This window comes from Artemia sp. Qi Xiang Cuo, chromosome 6, assembly GCF_049724085.1.
Source record: "Artemia sp. Qi Xiang Cuo chromosome 6, ASM4972408v1, whole genome shotgun sequence".
In the NCBI taxonomy this organism is placed as follows: domain Eukaryota; kingdom Metazoa; phylum Arthropoda; class Branchiopoda; order Anostraca; family Artemiidae; genus Artemia; species Artemia sp. Qi Xiang Cuo.
The window spans coordinates 74,997,725-75,018,802 of NC_142799.1; the positions used below are offsets into that span (position 1 = coordinate 74,997,725).

At 35.2% G+C, this 21,078-nt stretch overlaps 1 protein-coding gene across 3 annotated transcripts in view; it reads right to left on the reverse strand.

Annotated features, from left to right (window-relative positions):
* Positions 1 to 2,040: 2,040 nt before the first annotated feature.
* Positions 2,041 to 21,078, reverse strand: part of beta-Man (beta-mannosidase) — a 168,423-nt gene continuing 149,385 nt past the window's right edge. For all 3 annotated transcript variants that reach the window (XM_089091204.1, XM_089091207.1, XM_089091205.1), the window contains exons 14-16: positions 13,289 to 13,494; positions 11,232 to 11,423; positions 2,041 to 2,403 (exon numbers count right to left, since the gene is read on the reverse strand). In XM_089091204.1, the coding sequence (XP_088947330.1) occupies positions 2,155 to 2,403; positions 11,232 to 11,423; positions 13,289 to 13,494 (647 nt within the window). In that variant the 3' untranslated portion in view covers positions 2,041 to 2,154. The remainder of the gene's footprint in view (positions 2,404 to 11,231; positions 11,424 to 13,288; positions 13,495 to 21,078) is intronic.

Here is a 21,078-nt window from a genome sequence, read left to right on the forward strand (position 1 = left end):
TTCCAGGGCTATTGTAGTTATTTTTGCAAAAGAATACTGGAATCTGCCATTAGATTTGGCTTTAAAATTTCGATTTGTCAATAAAACTTTGATGAATACTAACATTCTCAGAATTTTCAAATTGTCATCCGATTTCAATTATTACAATTACTACATTTTCAGTAAGCTGAGGTACTGCCTGGCTAACTATAAGAACCACCGAAGATAATTTTGCATCCCTGGTTTTTGTAGTTTAAAAAGACGCACAAAAATAAATAATAAGCCTTTCCATGTTCGTATTAACATGCGCCTCTCAGGAGAATTTGTCAGAGATTTTTTTTGAAAATTTTTACCAAGAAGTGGGATTGTCGAGAATACTGTTTATTTTCAGAATAATTCCGTAACGTTTTGCAAAAAGGGCCTAAGTCCACATTTTTCCGAAAAGGAGTTAAACATATGTTTGGAAGCAGCTCGAAAAGGTCCATCAATTCGTCTATTGAAAACGGGCTTATCTCCAATTTAGACCGATTTACAAATTTTGCCAAAAGGGTGTGAGTCCAAATACGTGAAAAAGCATTTTGCCAAAAGCACCTAAGTTCAAGTTTCCCTAGTGACGAGCCAGTTTTTTCAAGAATGGGCTGGGGAAACAGAGACTGTGTGCAAAACCTGTTTTATTGCGACCTTTGGAATTACATTAAAATATCTGAGAGGAATGGTTTGAAAAATAACCGAGCTTGATGTAGTTCAGACACCCCATTTAACCTCGGAGAGACAAGCTCACAATGTATCTAATGAGATTGATTTGGAATTTATCAATGACCACAATAGCTGTTTTCCAGCTTTTGTGTCCCATTATTCGAGGGCCCATATCTCCAGAAATGTCTTTCTACAAGTTTGATTATTGCGAAAACGTTTGACGTGTACAAGGCAAACAGTGAAGAAGAGAGCAGAAAAATTTTATCCATTACTCAGTAGAAGAAAGTGTTTTACAAAAACTTCAATCTTGGATTCAGACCTCCAGCTAAAGATTCATGTGGAATATGCGAAAGCTTAAAAATGAAAATTCAGGCATATCTTGATCCTGGAAATCCTGGGATCCTTCAAAAACCAGCACAAAAGTCTCTTCAAAATTACTTATGACAGAAAAAAGGAAGACATAGAAAAAGCACTGAAACCCGGAGGAACTTTGGAACCATGGACATTTGACATGCAGCAATGCCTTCCAGCCGCGAATGTTAAGGCAAAATTAGTCTTCTTGGGCTCTTTTTTTCAAGCGTCAGTCAATTTTTTGTTATAAGCGTCAGTTCTGGACGAATGATTTGACAGTGCATGTGTCAAAAGATGGAGAGAAATCACCGAATTTTTGTGGCACGAGGGACAGTCAGAAAAGGGAGCTAGTGAGGTCACCTCCGCTTTATATTCGTTGCATGGCAAGATTCGGTCAAATCTATTGAGAAATATAAAGAACTTCTGTTGATACTGGAATGCTGTAAAAGATAACTACAATAGCCCCGGAAAAAGTTTTTTCCAGACGAGAGTATGCCTACAAAGAAGTGTTTTGCCCGAAACATGTCATGTTCTCTTCAAATCTTAAAATTTGTTCGGTTTTTAGACTTTTTTCACTTTATTCATTTTTCGTTCTAATATTCTACCAAAATGTTGAAAGTTTTAATATTATTAAATATCTAAAGCATCGTGGTGAATGTAAACATAAATATTTATACAACACCGCATCTTGAATTAACATAGAGGGCTGTCAAGTAGAAACCACGTATCTCGCGCCTTCTGCACCAAATAAGTATAAGGAAAAAAAGTGTTAGCAGCAGAGCAACAACAGCACACGCACAGGTAAGATTGTTATTGTTTCTACTGAATTACCACATTCACTAATTCTCACAACTCACCGCATCACCAAGCTGCCTAAGGTCATCACAGCTCGTACGCTTCTCCTCCATCTCAATCTATTCAAAGCAAGTAGATGAACCCTGATTTTTGTTTAGCTCTAGATGGTTGGCCAATAGGGAAGATCTTTGGCAATCTTTTATTCTTCATCCGTTGTACGTGCCCTAGACATCTCAACCTTTCTCTTATTATTATCTCAACCTTTCTCTTGTTATAGTGAAATCTTGTAGTAGTGACCATTGGACTTAATAAACTCGTCTATTTATCCCGTCTCTAAACTATATCTGATAAAGAAATAATGGTAAGTTCATCTAGCAAATCATCAACAGTAATATCTTTGGTTGACCAAAATTGAACAGCCTTATGAGAGTTGTACATGTGGAATCCATTTTCAGAGAAATGTCCCAGGGTCAAACTAAGCTCCAAATTCACGAAGAGGGCCACACTATCGGTAGTTAATATGATATCAAAGCCTTTGGCGTAGCCTTCTGGTACAACAATACTCTCAGATACAGAAGTTACCTGAAACAGGAGTATCCTTTGTTAATTTTATTTAATTTTAATTTTGTATTATAAAAAATAATTGATTAACTATTAAAAATTAAGAATGTTATTTTTGATAATGAATCTATTTGTATTATTTGATAATATTATTAATATAATTCTTTATTAAAAATTGATCAAATAACTATTAATTTAATTTTATAATAAAAAAAAGTTGATTTTACCATTGCATAACGTGAACAAGTTGCAAACAGACTTATCCATCCACCCTATTACTAAAAATAGTAGATTTAAATGTTATTGTTTTGATCGTTTTATTTTTACTGTCAGCTGCCCCCTTCTAAATACCTTACTCTTTACGCTAATATTTGACTTTTATTTCCCAATTCCTTAAGAACAGATCCTGAAACATAAGGGTCGTTTACTTAGGATACGAAGTCTTTTTAAAATACTAAAAAACACTTTAGCGTGATGAGCAAAGGGTTGAAGAGGGGGCACCCCCCCCCCCCACATTTACGGAATAATTACTATTTGTTTTGAGTTTTAATGTTGCTCCTTACTCTCAGTTGAAAAAAAATGTTTTGTTTAAATTTAATTCCAAGAAGAAATAAAACGGTTACAATTTTAAACAAGCTAAAAATTGTATTTAACAGAAACTATCAGTTATAAATCTTTCAGTTTCACATGGGATATCTTAATGACGCGTAAAAACAAATGATGGAAAATAGATATAATTCTTTTGAACAAAAAATTCGAGAAGTGAATCATTCAGAGGAAATGTAGTCAAGTCAATAAAACAGACAGGAGAGAAAATTTGGACAAAGCAACACTATAGTTAAGATGGCATCAAAGTCTTTGGCGTACCGTGGTGCACAACATTTTGGCGTGGCGGAAACAATTTTGGCGTATTGTGTTGTAACAATATTCTCAGATAAAGAACTTAACCGAGAACAGGAGCATCATTAATTAATCTTAAAAGTAAAAACAGCATAATGTATGATCAAAAACTCTTACTTTTGCTCTGTGCTCATATAATTACTTGTTCGCTTCTCATTCTGGTATTTAATCTGATTATTAGTTTATTGAGGTTTGTTACTCTCTATTGATAGTTACTCTCAAAGTATCGGTCAGATAATTACTTGTTCGCTTCTCATTCTGGTATTTCATCTAATTATTAATTTATTGAGGTTTCTTACTCTGTATTGATAGTTACTCTCAAAGTATCGGTCATATAATTACTTGTTCGCTTCTCATTCTGGTATTTCATCTAATTATTAATTTATTGAGGATTGTTACTCTCTATTGATACTTTCTCTCATAGTATCGGTCAGATAATTACTTGTTCACGTTTCAGTCTGGTATTTAATATATTTATTAGTTTATTGAGGATTCTTAAATTATATTGATATTTTCACTAAAAGTCTCGGTCAGATAATTACGTGTTAGAGTTTACTTAGTGTATAAAATATAATTATTCATTTATATATTTTTCTTAAAATGTATTTATTTTTAAACTAAAAATATCGTTAAGATAATAACTTGTTCGCTTCTCATTAGGGTCTTTAATATAAGTATTAATTTATATAGTATTTTTACAATCTATTGATAGTTAATCTCAAAATATCGGTCAGATAATTACTTGTTCACTTCTCATTCTGATATTTCATCTAATTATTAGTTTATTGAGGTTTCTTACTCTCTATTGATAGTTTAACTCAAAGTATTGGTCAGATAATTACTTGTTAACTTCTCATTCGGGTATTTAATCTAATTATTAATTTATTGAGTTTTCTTACTATCTATTGATAGATACACTCAAAGTATCGGTCAGATAATTACTTTTTAGCTTCTCATTAGGGTATTTCATCTAATTATTATTTTATTGAGGTTTTTTACTCTCTATTGATAGTTACTCTCAAAGTATCCGTCAGATAATTACTTGTTCGATTCTCATTCGGGTATTTCATCTAATTATTAATTTATTGATGTTTGTTACTCTCTATTGATAGTTACTCTCAAAGTATTGGTCAGATAATTACTTGTTCGCTTCTCATTCTGGTATTTCATCTAATTATTAATTTATTGAGGTTTCTTACTCTGTATTGATAGTTACTCTCAAAGTATTGGTCAGATAATTACGTGTTCACTTCTCATTCTGGTATTTCATCTAATTATTAATTTATTTAGTTTTGTTACTCTGTATTGATAGTTGCTCTCAAAGTATTGGTCAGATAATTACTTGTTCGCTTCTCATTCTGGTATTTCATCTAATTATTAGTTTATTGAGGTTTGTTACTCTCTATTGATAGTTACTCTCAAAGTATCGGTCAGATAATTACTTGTTAGCTTCTCATTCTGGTATTTCATCTAATTATTAATTTATTGAGGTTTGTTACACTCTATTGATAGTTACTCTCAAAATATCGGTCAGATAATTACTTGTTCGCTTCTCATTCTGGTATTTCATCTAATTATTAATTTATTGAGGTTTGTTACTCTCTATTGATAGTTACTCTCAAAGTATCGGTCAGATAATTACTTGTTCGCTTCTCATTCTGGTATTTCATCTAATTATTAGTTTATTGAGGTTTGTTACTCTCTATTGATAGTTACTCTCAAAGTATCGGTCAGATTGGACTTTTTTATATATATTTTTGTAAAGAACTATCTATCATTTTACACATTTAGAGATTTAAACATGCGAAATAATTCATAACTTGCATTGTATTTTGTATATCTTAATTAATAGTTTAATAATTTATATGTTACTAAATTAACACATAATTAATTTGAATAGCAAAACCCCAGTTTCAACCCTTTAACTAGAATAAGATTGGCTCGATTTAAAAATGCGACAAACTCGGATGTCTTTTATAGGCTTTACATTAGCAGCTCCTCCTTTTTCTAATTTACACAACTAAGATAAAATTAGCAAATATGTAAAGACCCAAATGGGTTGAACAAATTTAAAGGAAAGATGGTATTGATCATTTTTGAGGACCAAAACCAAGTCTAGCCTTGTAGGGAGTAAAAGAGGGTGTGGGGTTCCCTAAATTAATTTTATCATAGCATCAACAAAAGGTGGGAGGATGTCAAATCTAAACTGAACTTGTTGAGAACCAAATCCAAATGTCCTGCGTGTGCCTTTTAAAAGTTTGCACCTCCTTGGACGGGAGGTGCAATCCGGACAAGGAGGTGCACCTCCTTGGATGGGATCCTCTCCGTCCAACCTCCTTGGACGGAGAGGATCCCCAATTCTGTTGATCACGGTATCTACCAAAACATGTTTTCAGATCTCAGTCGACCCTGGTGTAAATTTAATAAAAAAAAACAGGTTTTTTTTAACTGAAAGTAAGGAACGACGTTAAAACAAAAAACGAACAGAAATTATTCCTTATATGAAAGGGGCTGTCCCCTCCTCAACGCCTCGATCTTTACGCTAAAGTTTTTTATTGTTTAAAAAAAAGAGTTGTGAGAAAGTAAAACTTTAGCTTAATGAGCGTGGCGTTGAGGAGGGGACAGCCCCCTTAATATACAGAACAATTTCTATACTTTTTAAGTTTTAACGTCGTTCCTTACTTTCAGTTAAAAAAAACCTGTTTTTTTATTTCATTTTTTTATGTTTTTGAATTAATTCAGGTTTGATATTGGCTCACCGTACATGAATAATAAAAAAAAAATTTGCATATTAATTTTAGTGTTATTTGGTTAAATGGTTTTCTCGAAACTTCTTTAATTTTATTTACGAACTTTTTTATTAGTGATAAATATAGGTAATTTACGAATTAAATAACGTAACGAACTTCTATATTCATAGATTTTTAATACGTATATTAGGGGGTTCGCCCCCTAGTCAATACCTTGCTCTTTAAGCTAAAGTTCGAATTTTATTCCAATTCTTTAGAAATGACACCTTAATCACAAAGGCCGTTAATTACAATAATTAGCTCTTATGAAAGTACTAAAAAATCTTTGGCTTAAAGAGCGCAGTATTGAATAGGGATTGAAGCCAATCAAATACGTAATACTTTCTGTTCGTTTTACGTTTTGATGTTGCTCCTTACTTTCAGTTGAAAAACTTGTTGTTTTGTTTTTATTTAGTCTCTTATCGTTTTTCTAAATAATGCTGGGAAATCCGGCACCCCCTTCATGGAAATGTCCCTTCCCCATGAAAAATTCCTTCATGGAAAGATCCTCCCATATATCCCCCGACCCCCCCCCACCCCCTACCAGAAAAAATACCCCCTGAAAACGTCTGTATACTTCCTGTTGGGGTTCCCCCTGTTTCTTTTCATTTCAGATAAATGACCTATTTTCGTTCTAATTACATTTGTTTAGATTTGCCAATAGTATAATTTGCAATGACAATTTAAAAGTCTCGTTGCTAAGCTATAGTTGTGTTGCAATAAGTAAGCTTTCAAGTAAATTCTATTTTTGTACTTCCTGGTTGGAGTCATTGAATAATAGGGCTGGGAAGGTAGAATTGATTTTGAATGGGGATTGAGATGATTGGCTGGGCCAAGCGAAGGTCCACCCCTATGAACAGTGCTGTAAAGATTATTAATTTTGAAATAGTCTACGTTGAGACCCCGTATAGGGAGTCTGTAATGGTAATTTATAGATGTGTTTATTGTGACCGTTTGGAAGAATACAAGTAAGGTATTTTCTACAAACTGTGTACTAGCTTCCGTAACCCAGGCAGGGTAGGAATGGAGTTACGAGATACCGTCATTATTATATTGACAGGGGGATTTGTTACCTCCAAGGAGAGAGTTAGAGATTTTCTAGCCGTAACCCAAAGCGGGTACATTTGGCTTTAGAATGTGGCCATTTGACCAGTTGATCGCGTTATCATACCCTGGGACAGGATATACTGTAAATCGGGTAGTACCAAACCCGATATTTGCAGAACTGGTGTGGTAGACGCGGGAATCACATTATAATTTGGGGCCGGGGCTTTCCCCTCCAATAAGTGGTGACACCCGTATATTACCATGCCAGTGGCGTTGTGGCCTACCGGTATAACACTGGTGGCTAAATACCACGAACACTTCCCAATAACCAATAATATATGTTAACATTGGGTAAAGCTCATAACTTTCAGCCCTCTCCCCGGGGACTTCGGGGGCTTAAGTCATCCTGAAAGACATACTTATCATATTTTCAAGAATGCTGAACGAAATGGTTATCTCAAAATTTTGATCGGATGACTTTGGGAAAAAATGAGCGTGGGAGGGGGCCTAGTTGACCTCCATTTTTTGTCACTTAAAAAGGGCACTAGAAATTTTAATTTCCGTTCCAATGAGCCCTCCCACGATATTCTAGGACCACTGGGTCGATACATTCACCCCTGGGAAAAAAAAACAACAAATAAATAAACACGCATCCGTGATCTTTCTTCCGGCAAAAAATGCAAAATTCCACATTTTTGTAGATAGGTGCTTGAAACCACTACAGTAGGGTTCTCTGATACGCTGAATATGATGGTGTGATTTTCATTAAGGTTCTACAACTTTTAGGAGGTCTTTCCCCCTTTTTTCTAAAATCAGCCAAATTTACTCAGGCGCATAACTTTTGTTGAGTAAGACTAGCCTTGAATAAACTTGTAGATTTGAAATCAACCTTACAATCTGATTCTTTTGATATATTTCTTGGCGTGAAGATCTCATTTTTTAGAGTTTCGGTCGCCTTTGAGCTGGCTCATATCTTATTAAAGATTCATTACCACGAATAGTTTGATTAAAAGGTAGTGGTTAGCTAGAAAGTAAGTAAGTAGGCCAGTGAAAAGTAGGTAAGTAAGATCTAAAAAGTGGGAAAGCAAGAGCTTACGACATTTCAGGATCCAACCCAATCTATTCAAAATGGGAGAAGGGAGGCGTAAACTTTTATAACCAGGATGTTCACCAGATTTTTCAACTGGCTGAAACTGGAACTATTTATAACCGGAACTATCCTCATCTTTTCTTCTTTATGCATATGATTTTCTCATATTGTCATGCTCAGCCCCTGTGGTCTCAGAAATTACTTAAACAGTACATGGTGAAAAAAGAAGGCTTAGTTCTACATTGGGTTTTTCAAGTTACACACCTGGTTTAACCTCTGTATGAGTTTGACCTGGCTTGACGTGGAGACTACCGCAAGTTTCATATTGATCACAGTTTTTAAAACACTTCAAAGAGCTTTTGAAGTTAAAATAAATATTTTACTTTTTTTCTTGAAGATGTGAAAAATCTAAATATCTTACTAATCATTTGATATAAACTTAACACACATGCATTTTTTACGGCATAGGAAAAATTATACATACAAATATTAGATATGTGCTTCTTCTAAACTGAAAGAAAGAAGAAGCAAATCAAAAGTAAAAAGTATGAAAAGTCGCAAGAATATTTTTTTTTAAGTATAAGTTGGTTCCCCGAGGGGATATGTTTTAAATTAAGTAAATGCTATTTTTTCCAATTAGTAAAAGAAGTCGAAATTCTATTTTTTTTTTTTTTTTTTTTTTTTTTTTTTATACTACCAGCAAACATAAACATGACACGAAATATACATGTTCTAGATAGACATACTAAAAGTCACACCTTCTGCAATGTAGACTATCTTTTGCAAAATGTTCAGTCTAGGATGCGGCTTAGATCTAGGTTCTAGCCCTAATGATGGCAGAAATTGAATGCATACTTTAATAACTCCAACGAACTCAAGCCCTAATTTCCTTACTTTGTATCTGTGCCTTCTTTTTTACAACTTACGTATCGCTGATTACTGCTTTATAATCATAAAGTAACCAATAAGAAATCAACAACAAATTGTGTATAGTTGTCCCAGTGCTTCTTCAAACAACAAAGCGTTCTGAGTTTATACTTAAAAAAGTCTGCTCTTGACGAGTTGTCGGAAAGTCTGCACTTTATATGAAACAAAATTATTAGGCAGTATAAGCACTGATCTTCACTATTCTCTGCTTAATATTAAACTGAAAGTAATTACTATCAGCATAAGGAATAGACTAGCAATCGTTTCCATATGAATAAATTTTAATTTCTTCTTAAAATATTATGTTAAATTACCAAAGACGGCAAAATAAAATCAGTTTGCCCCTCTGGACCAACATTAGGTCCATTTATACATTAAAGTCGTGATTTTCTTTTGTTTCTTTTAAAATTGAGATGTTTTTAGGTCAGCATCACATTTTCGTCAGTATTGCCACGTTGAACAGAAAAATAAACAATGAAAACTAATTACTTAAATTTGACAATGCGTTTCGTCCGTAAAAGTTTAAGCACTGATAATATATTGATTCACACCTTCAAAGGAAAACTAAATCTTCTGAAGCTGTTTGGTGTCATATATTTTTAATTTATTTTTGATGGTTTTTTACCAATGTGTCTTTTTTTTCAATTTGGCGTTTACACAACCAAAAACAGCACAGCTCCATATGAAAGTATTTCTCATTTAGAATTTTGGATCCCAATTTGTACTAAATTTTAAAGACATATGTGGTTGTGGAAGTTTCAAGTTAATCAAATCAAACAACTGCATTTAATTTTTACAATCTCTGGTACTTAAAAAAACTTTAGTATCTGAAACAGAAATAGTAAACATCACTGTACTAGTTGGGCTATTGACAATAAATCAGACCGTATAAGTACCATATTAATCATATCAATCACCACTTCTGGTGCATTGGACAATGTGTTTTACAACATAACTTACCATCCCATCAACACTTAGCCACCCGTGGTATCCCATCACCCTGTGCTAGCAAGGGCAGATCCAGGATTTTTTTTCGGGGGGGGGAGGGGTACTAATTTTTGACTCAGTTTTCGACTAATTTTACTGATTTTTACCTAGGTTTTACTGATTTTCGACTTATTTTCGACTCGGTCAAAAATTTCGGGGGGGGGGGAGGGAGGGGGTTCAAACCGGGTAACCCCCCCCCTGGATACGGCCTTGAGCTTAAGATAAGATATTTCTCCTGTATTGATTCTTTTGAACAAAATGTTTGATACTAGGGCAGAAGTACCCTATTTCGAATTAAAAGTTAACAATTAAATAAAAACATGACTGAAAAAACTAAAACACTCTCATGCTACAGAAAACAATTATGAAAGCTTTCACCTTTATACTGAGTCCTCCTTATAATAGGGCAAACGCCGCAGCCTAATATAGTGTCGCAAGATACTACACATGTCGTGTGTCAAAAGAAGTATCGTGTGTCAATTGGGATTGAAAAGGTTATAGTAGTCTCGGACAAGTAATGTAATTACAAATAGCCGATTTATGAAAACTTCCATCTTCACACTAGTGGGAAATTTCCTCTAGCTTCTCCATAAAGCAGATGGGAGAAAGCCTTAGCATAAAAGGATGTTGCAAGATACTAAAAGTGGCGTATGTCTGAAAAGTCCCCAAGACTGGAAAGACTAAGGTGACTTCTTGCTAGTATTTAAGGTCGTAACCAGGGAAGGTTCAGGGTTTGAACCCCCCTTCCCTTGAATTTTGTTTCGACTCGTAAGAATGTAAAAATTGCATATAAATACATTTTTTAAAACGTTTTAACCCCCCCCACCCAAATAAAATCTGGATACACCTTTGATAGTTTTTTAATTACAAATAGCAAACAATGATGAAAACTTCAACATTAATACTGAACTCTTCATATGGTATAAACTTTCAGAGGGCCCAATGGACCCTCATAAAACTGTAGCCTCACATTATGCATTAAAATACTATAACTATCATATCTTAAAAAAATGTCCTTTATAACGAAATAAAACTATTGACTGAAAAGGTTAAAGGGGTATCATGCAAGCAACGTAATAAAAATAATGAATAAAACTTCGAAAGCTTACCGATATGGTTGCTTTATTGTATTTGGCATCTTTTGGGTCTGAAAGAAGAAGAACATTTGTCGGTGCTGATACACCCGTCAGTGAAACCCGAATGAAACAAGAGAAGTCTTGAATACTGGAAGTAGCACATCCACTTTCAGGAAGGATGGTTGACAAAACCCATTCACCTGCTAGCTCGGAGCTCAAGGCCGGCTAAAACAAATTAGGTAATATTCAAATAAAAAAGATTCGTTTTACGAAGGAGTCCCTTGAAGACTAAAAAATGTCAAAAGTTTTCATAAATTTTTAGAACTATCACATCGAAGTAACTTACTGTTCATAGAAAACCCAAGATCTTCTTTTTTGTCATTTTACTGATAGACTCAACTAATCCCAATTAATTTTACTTTCAGAGTTAAGACAATTTCTTTTTGTTTCTTGTATTACAAAACATAGATCATTCCATCCATGGCATGAACTATGGATGGATGATAGATAGACTTATCTATTAACAAATGAAATGACATCATTTTTGTACAATCCTAAAAAGGGTTTATCTCAGATTTGCCTCTCAATCACTAGGACTGTCTGTCTTTGCTTTTTCTACAATTAGCAATGTCTTGATACCTACTGCAAAATATTGATTTTAATTCATTATCCCCGAAAATTCGAGAATAGTGGAAGCCCTGCTGAACCCCCCCCCCCCCCCCACAGCAAGCTCAAGGAACTCGGCAGCCAAATAACTGGGAAAAAACTAATTTTTTTCCAGAAAGTTACGAGACATTTTAGAGATTTTTTAATTTTTTTTTCTATTTAACGATCCCCATTTTTAGGAAAGAAGTTTTTTCTGGAAATTTTCATCCAAAAAGCAAAAAAAGTAATGTAAGATTTACAATTTGGATTCCGTTGATCAAAACGCCATAATTTTCAATAGAGAAGCAACGATGAGGGGATGGTTTGAAAAGCCTATATTCTTAAGTACGGAGCTGTTAGTTCCCAGGCTTTTCCCCTAGTACTGCGTCGTTATGTATTCAATCAAATTTATCAAACAGATATGGAGAGTGATGCTCCATTCTTTCAACTTTCCAAACAAAAAAAAATAATAATAATATCACTCTTCAATTTTTAAAAGGATTAGCCAATCTTAAAAATAGTACCAGAATTTAGAACATGACCCAGCTCGTATGCGGGGGATGTTGGTGGCGTGATAAAGCGCAGTTTTGTTTTATTGATAAAGGTAACAATATTATGGCTTAGTCATTAGAGTGTGTATCCAGCCAATGCCTTCAAATATCTACAAAACTATAAACAAAACAAAAAATTGGTAATGATGATGGTAGGGAGAGAGAATGTGTGTGTGGAAGGAGGCGGGGTGATAATGAGGTGCACAATTTTGAAAATATCGAGGGGATGACAATGTCATTGATTGTGATGTATATCGAGAAAAAAAAACAAAGTATCCCATACTTGCTGCACAAAAAAGAAGCTAAGTCCTGATTTGGCACATAAACGAAGCAATTCTAAATTTGATTTGGATTTGGATATGAATTAAAACATCCCATAAAACTAAAATAGAAAGAAGCACAATCAGACAGTTCGTGGCAAAGAACTATAAGGACCAACTCGGCTCAATAGTAACCGAAACTCTAAAAAGCTCAATTTTAATATCAATAGATTTATCAAAAGAATTGCAAAAGAAAACAGGTTTTTTCAACTGAAAGTAAGGAACAATTTTCAAACTCAAAACGAACAGAAATTATTCTGTATACGAGAGGGTTGCCCCTATTCTCAATACCTTGCTCTATACGCTAAAGATTGACTGCTTGTCCAAATTTTTTAAGAACAACTCCTGAAACACAAGGATCGTTGAATTAGAATAAGAAGTTTTTCTATAAGTACTAATAAACTTTACTCTGAAGAGCAAGGTATCGAGGAGGAGGGCAGCTCCTTCATAAACCGAATAATTTCTGTTCGTTTTGATTCATGATGTTGCTCCTTAATTTCGGTTGAAAAAACTGTTTGTTTTCTTATTTTATACTCAGAAAAACGACAGTAATTATTATGAAAACTAAACATGCCATGAGGAATTCCAAGCTATAGCTTCCTCCATCTTCTAACGAATCATACCGTTGAACAACCAATTGAACGCCAACATTGACCGGTTCCATAAGATCAGACGAGATGTAAACTCTAACAGCCCCTTCTTCAACTATTGGAATGGGCAATACACTTGCAAAGAAATCTTTTGAGTAGTAATGTAACAGCTTCCAGTTGCCATCATATTCTAAAATTGAGGAAATTTAGTTTCGAGTGCAGCAATTCAAAATGCGTTTGCTGCCTTATCCAGGGGAGGTTTAAGATATTTAACCCCCCCCCCCCCAAAAAAAAAAAATTGTCCGACTCTTAATAAACGCAACAAAAATGAATATAAACAAATTTGTTATGCGTTTTTTAGGGATTTTTCTGTAACCCCCTGAAATATTCCTTCTCTGACCCTCCCCCCCCCAAAGAAAAAGAAAAATCCTGGATACAGCCCTGGTTGTCATATTTAATTTTATTTAAAAATAAGATTTACGCCGTACCCTATAAAGTGAGAAACCTGTTTTACTCACAAACTGAATCACTTGCTTCAGAAAGTCGGTCAATATCTCATTCTGTTTTCAGAACATTTTAAAGTTTTTAATATTACTAAAAACTTTTTCTTTTTTGTCCTTTTTTCTTGCAATAGTAGTAAAAGTAGCTGCAATAGTAGTAAAATGAAGCTTGTGCCCAAATTCATCCTTTCCAAGCTTTAAGCTTGGAGGAGTTAAGAGGAATAAATACCCGCCTCGTAACCGGATTTCCGCAGCCCGATAAAAAAGTATCTCCATGGGAGTTGACATTCAGTTTATAGGCCTATCTATTCAGGTATCTAATTAAAACTACGCAGCGGAATATAGAAGAATACAAGATCTTTTTATATTTCCTATTCGAGGTTCTATCTTTCTTAGTTTTAGATTAACTGAAAAATAACTTCCAAAAAATAAGTTTTTTAAAAAGAAATAAAGAGCTAAATTAAACCAAAGATAAGTAGAAGGAAAGTCATATAATATTTCAAATTTATAAGCGAAAATAAATCACAATCTAATACCTATGCAGCAGAATATAAAACAATAAAAATCCATTTATATTTTTTGTCCAGCGTTGAAATGTCTATTTTTCTTACATTTTGATTAATTGAAAAAAAACTTTTCAAAAAATAAGTTTTTTTCCAAAAAAAAGTAAAGAGCTACATTAAAGAAAGTCAAGTAATATTTTAAGCTTAAAACAAATAGAAGTCACTGTCAATGAATAGACGAGACACAAAACGAATAGGAATTGCAATGAACAAGCAATTTAAATTTGAAACAAATAGAAATTACCGCAAACCCGAGTAAGACTGACGCCCTCAAAGCCTTCTTTATATATATATATATATATATATATATATATATATATATATATATATATATATATATATATATATATATATATATATATATATATATATATATATATATATATATATATATATATATATATATATATATATATATATATATATATATATATATATATATATATATATATATATATATATATATATATATATGTGTGTGTGTGTGTGTGTATATATATTCATGTGAGCAGTCGGTGAGTTAAATAACTTGTTTATTGTTAGTTGGAATAATTAGTTATGAACAGCAACAAAGACTTGAACACTTGTTCTGTTTCCAGTTAGCGGGCCTATGAGCTCTCTAGGATTTTTTTTTTCTTCGGAATTTAGATGTTGAATAATATTTCTAATTACAAATGAACAAGAAAATGAAATTATCTTGCCCCTATTTTAGTAACCCAAGGTTCAATAATTAATTCTGCCTTAAGTTTCTTTGCTTAGTATTAACCTCTTTAAAATTAATTAACAACACTGAAATCACAGCCAGGTTTTAATTACATTTGATGAATCCACCAGATACTGTTCGCAATAATTAGAAATAGAGCGTTTTGTTGATAGATTCCGTTTGGAATTTAATTTTCTTGTCAGCCGTGACACACTCGTAATTAGTTTAAACGATGAAAAAAACAACTCTGTGTCATATATTACGTATTAAGGAAAATCCAAGAGAGGAAAAGTTGTTAGCCCAGCATTGCTACTACCAGTGCTGTTACTATTCAAAATACTGGGGGGGGGGGGAGCAAGAGATTTTACCGACTGTCTGGTCATTTTTACTGACTATTTTTTGTCAATAATTAGCATAGTGTCCGTTTCGAATACAATACGTAAAATCACTGTACGAGTCGGTAAACCCGCTGCCTTTACCAACCGAGATTTAGAATTCGGTACATATCATGCCACTATTTTAATGCTGTTTACTTAATCAAATGGAAAGTTGTGGCACACCATCTATAAAACCATGGCCGGAGTCGGTAAAACTGCTGCGTTTACCGACCAAGTTCAAATTTCTGTAGTTGACATGTTAGCATTTTCGTGGTCTTTATTGAACCGAACAAAGAATTTTAACGGCGTCGGAAAAATCGTGGTTCAAAGCGCCACAATTTTACCGAATTATTTTTTTACCGAGTAAGCAAAATTATTGGGGGACAGGGCCGTCCCCCCTACCCCCCCATACGTGACGGCCATGTCTACTACTGCTACAAATAACTCAGCGCAGCACTAAGTAACCTAAGATTAACACAACTGCGCACACTCTTCTTCGGCCCAGTCTATTCAAAGCTTCATTATTTACCCCTCTCATGAAGTTCCAATTTCCTTTAAACCCTTCCTTACGACGTTTATTCCATCCCTTGGGTATCCTTTGCATATTTTAGGATCAGGTGGATGGCCAAAAAGAACAATTTTCCCTAATCTGTCAACTTTCGTCCGTGAAACGAGACCTAAGCATCTTAAAATTTCTTTAATTTTAACCCTAAGAAGTATGATTGAGCCACACTCTTAAAAAATTCATAACATTTTAGGAAGTGGACTGGGACTATTCACGTTTCCCTGGGCCAGTCACACCTCCTATCAGGCGAAAAAAACTCTATTAAAGACGAATAGAAGACTAAGAAATTTCAGATGAAACACACAAAAATGCATTTCCTGTAAATAAAAAAGAACATCACAACAGCAATACAATTTTTACAGGGAAAAATGTGGAAAATGTTGAGAAATCCATCTAAAACTTAGATTTTAAATAGTCTCTTGAAAAGATTAATTAATTGGGTTCAGGTTTCTTGTCCACATTTAGAGAGACTAACCAAATAGTTGCCTAGTTACACTTGGAAATATAAAGTATTACACGTAATTCTTCAGATTAGTACTGCTTGAGGATTTTAATTGGGATAAAAAAAAAAACAAAAATACATATTTAAAACAAAATAGCTTAAAAAGATATTTGATTATTTCGTTAGAGTCGTAAAAAAAACCTTTCGAATTAACGTTTTTTTTTAAAGAAAGAACTCCTCTCCCGCTGAACAACTCTCATGAAAAAGTACTTTAATGATAACCAAAATACTTTCATTTTCGTAGTACAGGAAAATGAGCTCAAAAAAGAGGTCGACCCGAAACAAATTGCAACAGAAATGATTTTTACACCATCTTGTAGAGAAAAAAAAACTGAACAACATATCCATTTTCGCATATTCTGAGTCAACGCAAAATAACCGTTTTTGGCTTTTAGGCTAATGCTATTTTTTCCGTTATTCGAATAAAAATCGCAATTTTCGTGGACATCGGTTTTTCTTGAACTGAAGTATGATTCTAACCCAAAATAACATGGCGAGACCGAAAACGAAGTCGGATTTAGCGTAAGAAGCACCATACAAAAAGTAACTGTATTTTTTCAACTTTTTTCGCCTAAAAACTACAATTTTTGTTGTAGCCCGATTTTCTTGAATAAAAGTGTGGTTCTGACGTAGAAACACGAGCTGAGACCGAAAATAGAATCAAATAGGTTGTTCACTGAACCAGAAAAAAAAATCGTAACATTAATGAATAATCTACATTTTTTTAGAAAATAATTAGGGAAAGTTTATTACAAACCGAACTGGTTTTCAGTGGTCAGTGTCGTAAATCACACTTGAGACACTCTTCGTATACTATTTAGGGTCAACCCATAGTGTCTAATCTTCACAGTCTATTACATGGAATCAATCTTATAAAAAATACAAAACAGATAATCAGATTCCGACTAGTTTCACAACTTCTTCATTTGGAATGGATTAACGACTAGGGTTCTAGGTTCTCTTCATCATTGTTGCTGTCGATTTTTGGGGATTTGGAATACATTGTTCCCTTGCAGGTTTTGCATGCTGAAGTACAAACTAAGCCGTTTTTAAAGCAGATACACCTCGCTGAACTACACTATACACGACAGGAGCACTTCACGATCTTTAGGAGCATACGCGGGGCTTAATGCAAGAAGTCATCTTTATTCTTCCATCCCCATTCCTCGGCTTTCAGTTTCGGATCAGGCTCCCCGGTCCATACCTGAACTTGATAAAACAAACTCTATAGCTATGAGACTTAGCTGCATCAGAAGTTGGTGGCCGATGTTCTGGGTGAACAAAAGAGTTTGCCGTTGTCACTTTCTTTTCAAAAACTTCTCTGCGGATTTTGTTCAAGTTCCCTCCTTTCGACGAACCGTATATGATCAGCAGGGCGCCTTCACCAGCGGTCTTGATTTCCTCCTTCGAAGCAGACTTCTGCATGAACATTGCAGCTGATGTTCGGAAATTATTGTCTTCTATCAGCCTCTTCAGTGCAAGACATTTTCCCATACCGTGGATTCGCGAACTAGAGTCACAGCTTAACAGGGCGTGAGCAAAAAGGATCAGATGAAAAGTATCTTGTCCCAGCTTCTCTTTCAGGGTGTATATGCCCATATTCGGGGAGCTTTATTCGACTTTGGCTCAGATGCGAAGAATAGTTTCTTGTTTGACAAGTCACAGTGGTAGCATAAGAGAACCAATAGATCGGTATCGTCCTCAACTACGGCAGTGTCGTGATACCGTGAAGAGGCAACAGCAGCTTCCACAATCGGGACATCTGCGTCACCTGATGCCTGGGAGACAGAGACACCCTTTGCACGGAGATGATCAGCCAAAGCGCAGATAAACCTGGCTTTATTTTTCTTGCAAGATAAGAACTCTTCTTTCTTCAGCTTGAGCTGCATATCTGCAGTGAAGAATATCTCACGGCAAACTGTACGACTCCTCTGCGAGTGAGCCGAAAACGATAGTGGCAGAAGGGTACTTTCCTGTCACGTAAGTTGCATAATGGTCTAGAATCTCCAGGCATCTTTATTTTTTTGTCCATGGTATCCTGTGCAGCAGAGCTCCTTCGTCTAGGATATATCTAGTGCCTCCGGGGAGGGGAAATGAAAGCTTCTCAAGGTTACACGCCTGGGATATGGCCTTCGCAAGTTCTGATTTGTTCGCAGTCAGGAGCATGCAGGAGCTGTCCGTTACGCTGGGTAGGAACACAGTTCGTGTTGAAATTACTCAGTTTCCGTAAGACTGATTCTTTTCGCGATCATGATAAACCTCTGAAAAAGAAGAGTCGAGTCTGGTCGTTTGCAGTCTCCGCTTGGACTTTGCTTGGTGGTCATCTGGATTGCATGTTGTTTTCGTCAAAACAGAGAGTCAGAGACCAGCTGTCCAGACATGGCGTCAATGACTTTTAGGCCAACATTTTTGGCAGAATCAATGTTGGGAGACCGATTGTCAGTTAGACCATTTGCTATGCTTCTTAACTGAACATCTCCCTCAAATGGTGAACCCCTTTCCAGAAACTCGAGAATCGTCTGTGCATCTTTGCAGTCTCTCAGTTGCATCGGCTCTGACATCTCCTTCTGCTGATCGCTCGTAACTTTCAGAATTTGTGAGATACGTTCCATCAGAAGGTTTAATGTAGAGCAGACTGGTCGCGACAAAACCCATAAGGACCTCTGAGCTTCTGTCATGCCGCTGCCATTGGTAAGGCCACCAGAGGTTTTAAGAGAGCACATAAGCTCCTGTTCAATGACAAGATCTGCGGAAAGTCCAGCCTAGGATCTATGAGAACGTTTTACTACATGCATGCCACTCTGGAAAGCCTGGTAGAACGTAGGATGGGTATCTTGGAGCTTGTCCATTCGCTGGAGGTAAAGATGGCATGATTTCGTATAGTGGTTGTGTCCTGCAGCCGCCAGGTAAGGTAACATGTCTGAGGTAGAATTCAAATGGAGCTCCAATGACCCAGTTCGTTCTCCTTTTACAAAGTTTCGTAGAATCGCAACCATGTCCAGAATCGCAACCACTTAGTTCACCCGAAGGAGAAGTTTTTGACCACTGTATCTCTGAACATTTTCCCAAATACATCTGGTATTCCGTCTGCTAATTTCCCAGAATAGTCAGACTCAATCAAATATTTAATATTTTACTCAATCAATAATAATTGAGCCGAGGAGTGAACGAAAAAAGAAAAATATAGGGAAGGGGGAAGAGGTTCCAAACAGGAAGGATACGGGGCTTTAAACCAAAGCAAGAAAAAGGACTTTAGGGACCTTTATCAATTTAAGGGACCAATAGGGACCTTCACTTGATTTTAGGGACTTTTAGGGACTTTGTGGCAGCCCTGTGTACCTAATCCGTCAATCGTTTGGTCCCTCACAGCTCTGAAGAATACCACAGGCTCATAATACAAGTTAACCTGCCGTGATGATGAGGTCACCTGTTGATACAAGGTGTATTTCAGGGGACGATTGTCTTCTCAATAGATGTTGTAAAAAAAAAAAAAAAAAAAAAAAACTTAAACTGACATGAAACATCAAAGAATTTGACGCAAAGCAGTAAAGTAAAATGATTAATCCTTTAAGCTTTTAAATTATTCAGTTCCGAACCACCATTATAAAAACCGACTTCTTACCTGCGCTAATCATTCATCAGAACACTAGCAGATTCACCGGAAAGTATTACTCGACTGTTAGATGGCGGAATTTCGAATAAATTTTTTTCTCGGGGTAGATGGCGAATTTAAATAAAGGTTATGACTGTCACTGACCGGAACTAGTTTTCTACTCGACTTTCTGGCATTACTTGAGGTCTTCGCCTAATTGATTTCTCAGTCAAATGTTGGGAATAAACTTCCTATTGAAAGCAAAACTGCTATTGAAAGATTTTACCAGTTTTTAACATATTCTCATTGCAATTGTAAAAGAATGGAAAATCCCCATATTATGACCCATTCGCGGAGCCCCCACTTACTTTCTAGTCAAATTCAACTATGAAAAAAAATAGATTGGAAGTATCTAGAACATATGAAATCAAGTCATTATTACGTAGGCTAAGGAAGAATAGGAAAATTTCACTAGCCTACTTAACGTTAGGAGTTAAGCTACTAGCTTACTTAGCTTAATGAATCTTCATTCCTATATGATACATAAGCGGGATTTAAACCTGACCCAACGCTCATAAAGATCGTAACGTTCGCCATGATAACAGTCATGATTCATTCCCCGAACGAGTAACACCTTAGGCGCTCCGTGCCTGCGGTAGTTTTGGCTGAAGAGTGAAATAGTTTGTGAGATTAATGTTTTGAATTGATGAAAGAAAATTTTTTGGTGTGTGATTATTGCTTTGAACTGAAGAATTCCATGGAGTAAAAGAGGATTGGATTTTAGTCATTATAAACAGAGCCTTTGATTACCGACGTTGGAAAAGTGGTTTGCCGCACCAAACGGCTTAAAAGCACTGCACACTAGCAACATCGTGGATAAGCAATCGTTGCCGGCTGAGGTAAGACTATTCGTCCATTTTTTAATTACTGCTTATTCATGGGGCGAAATAAAAGAAACCGTAAAGAAGTCTC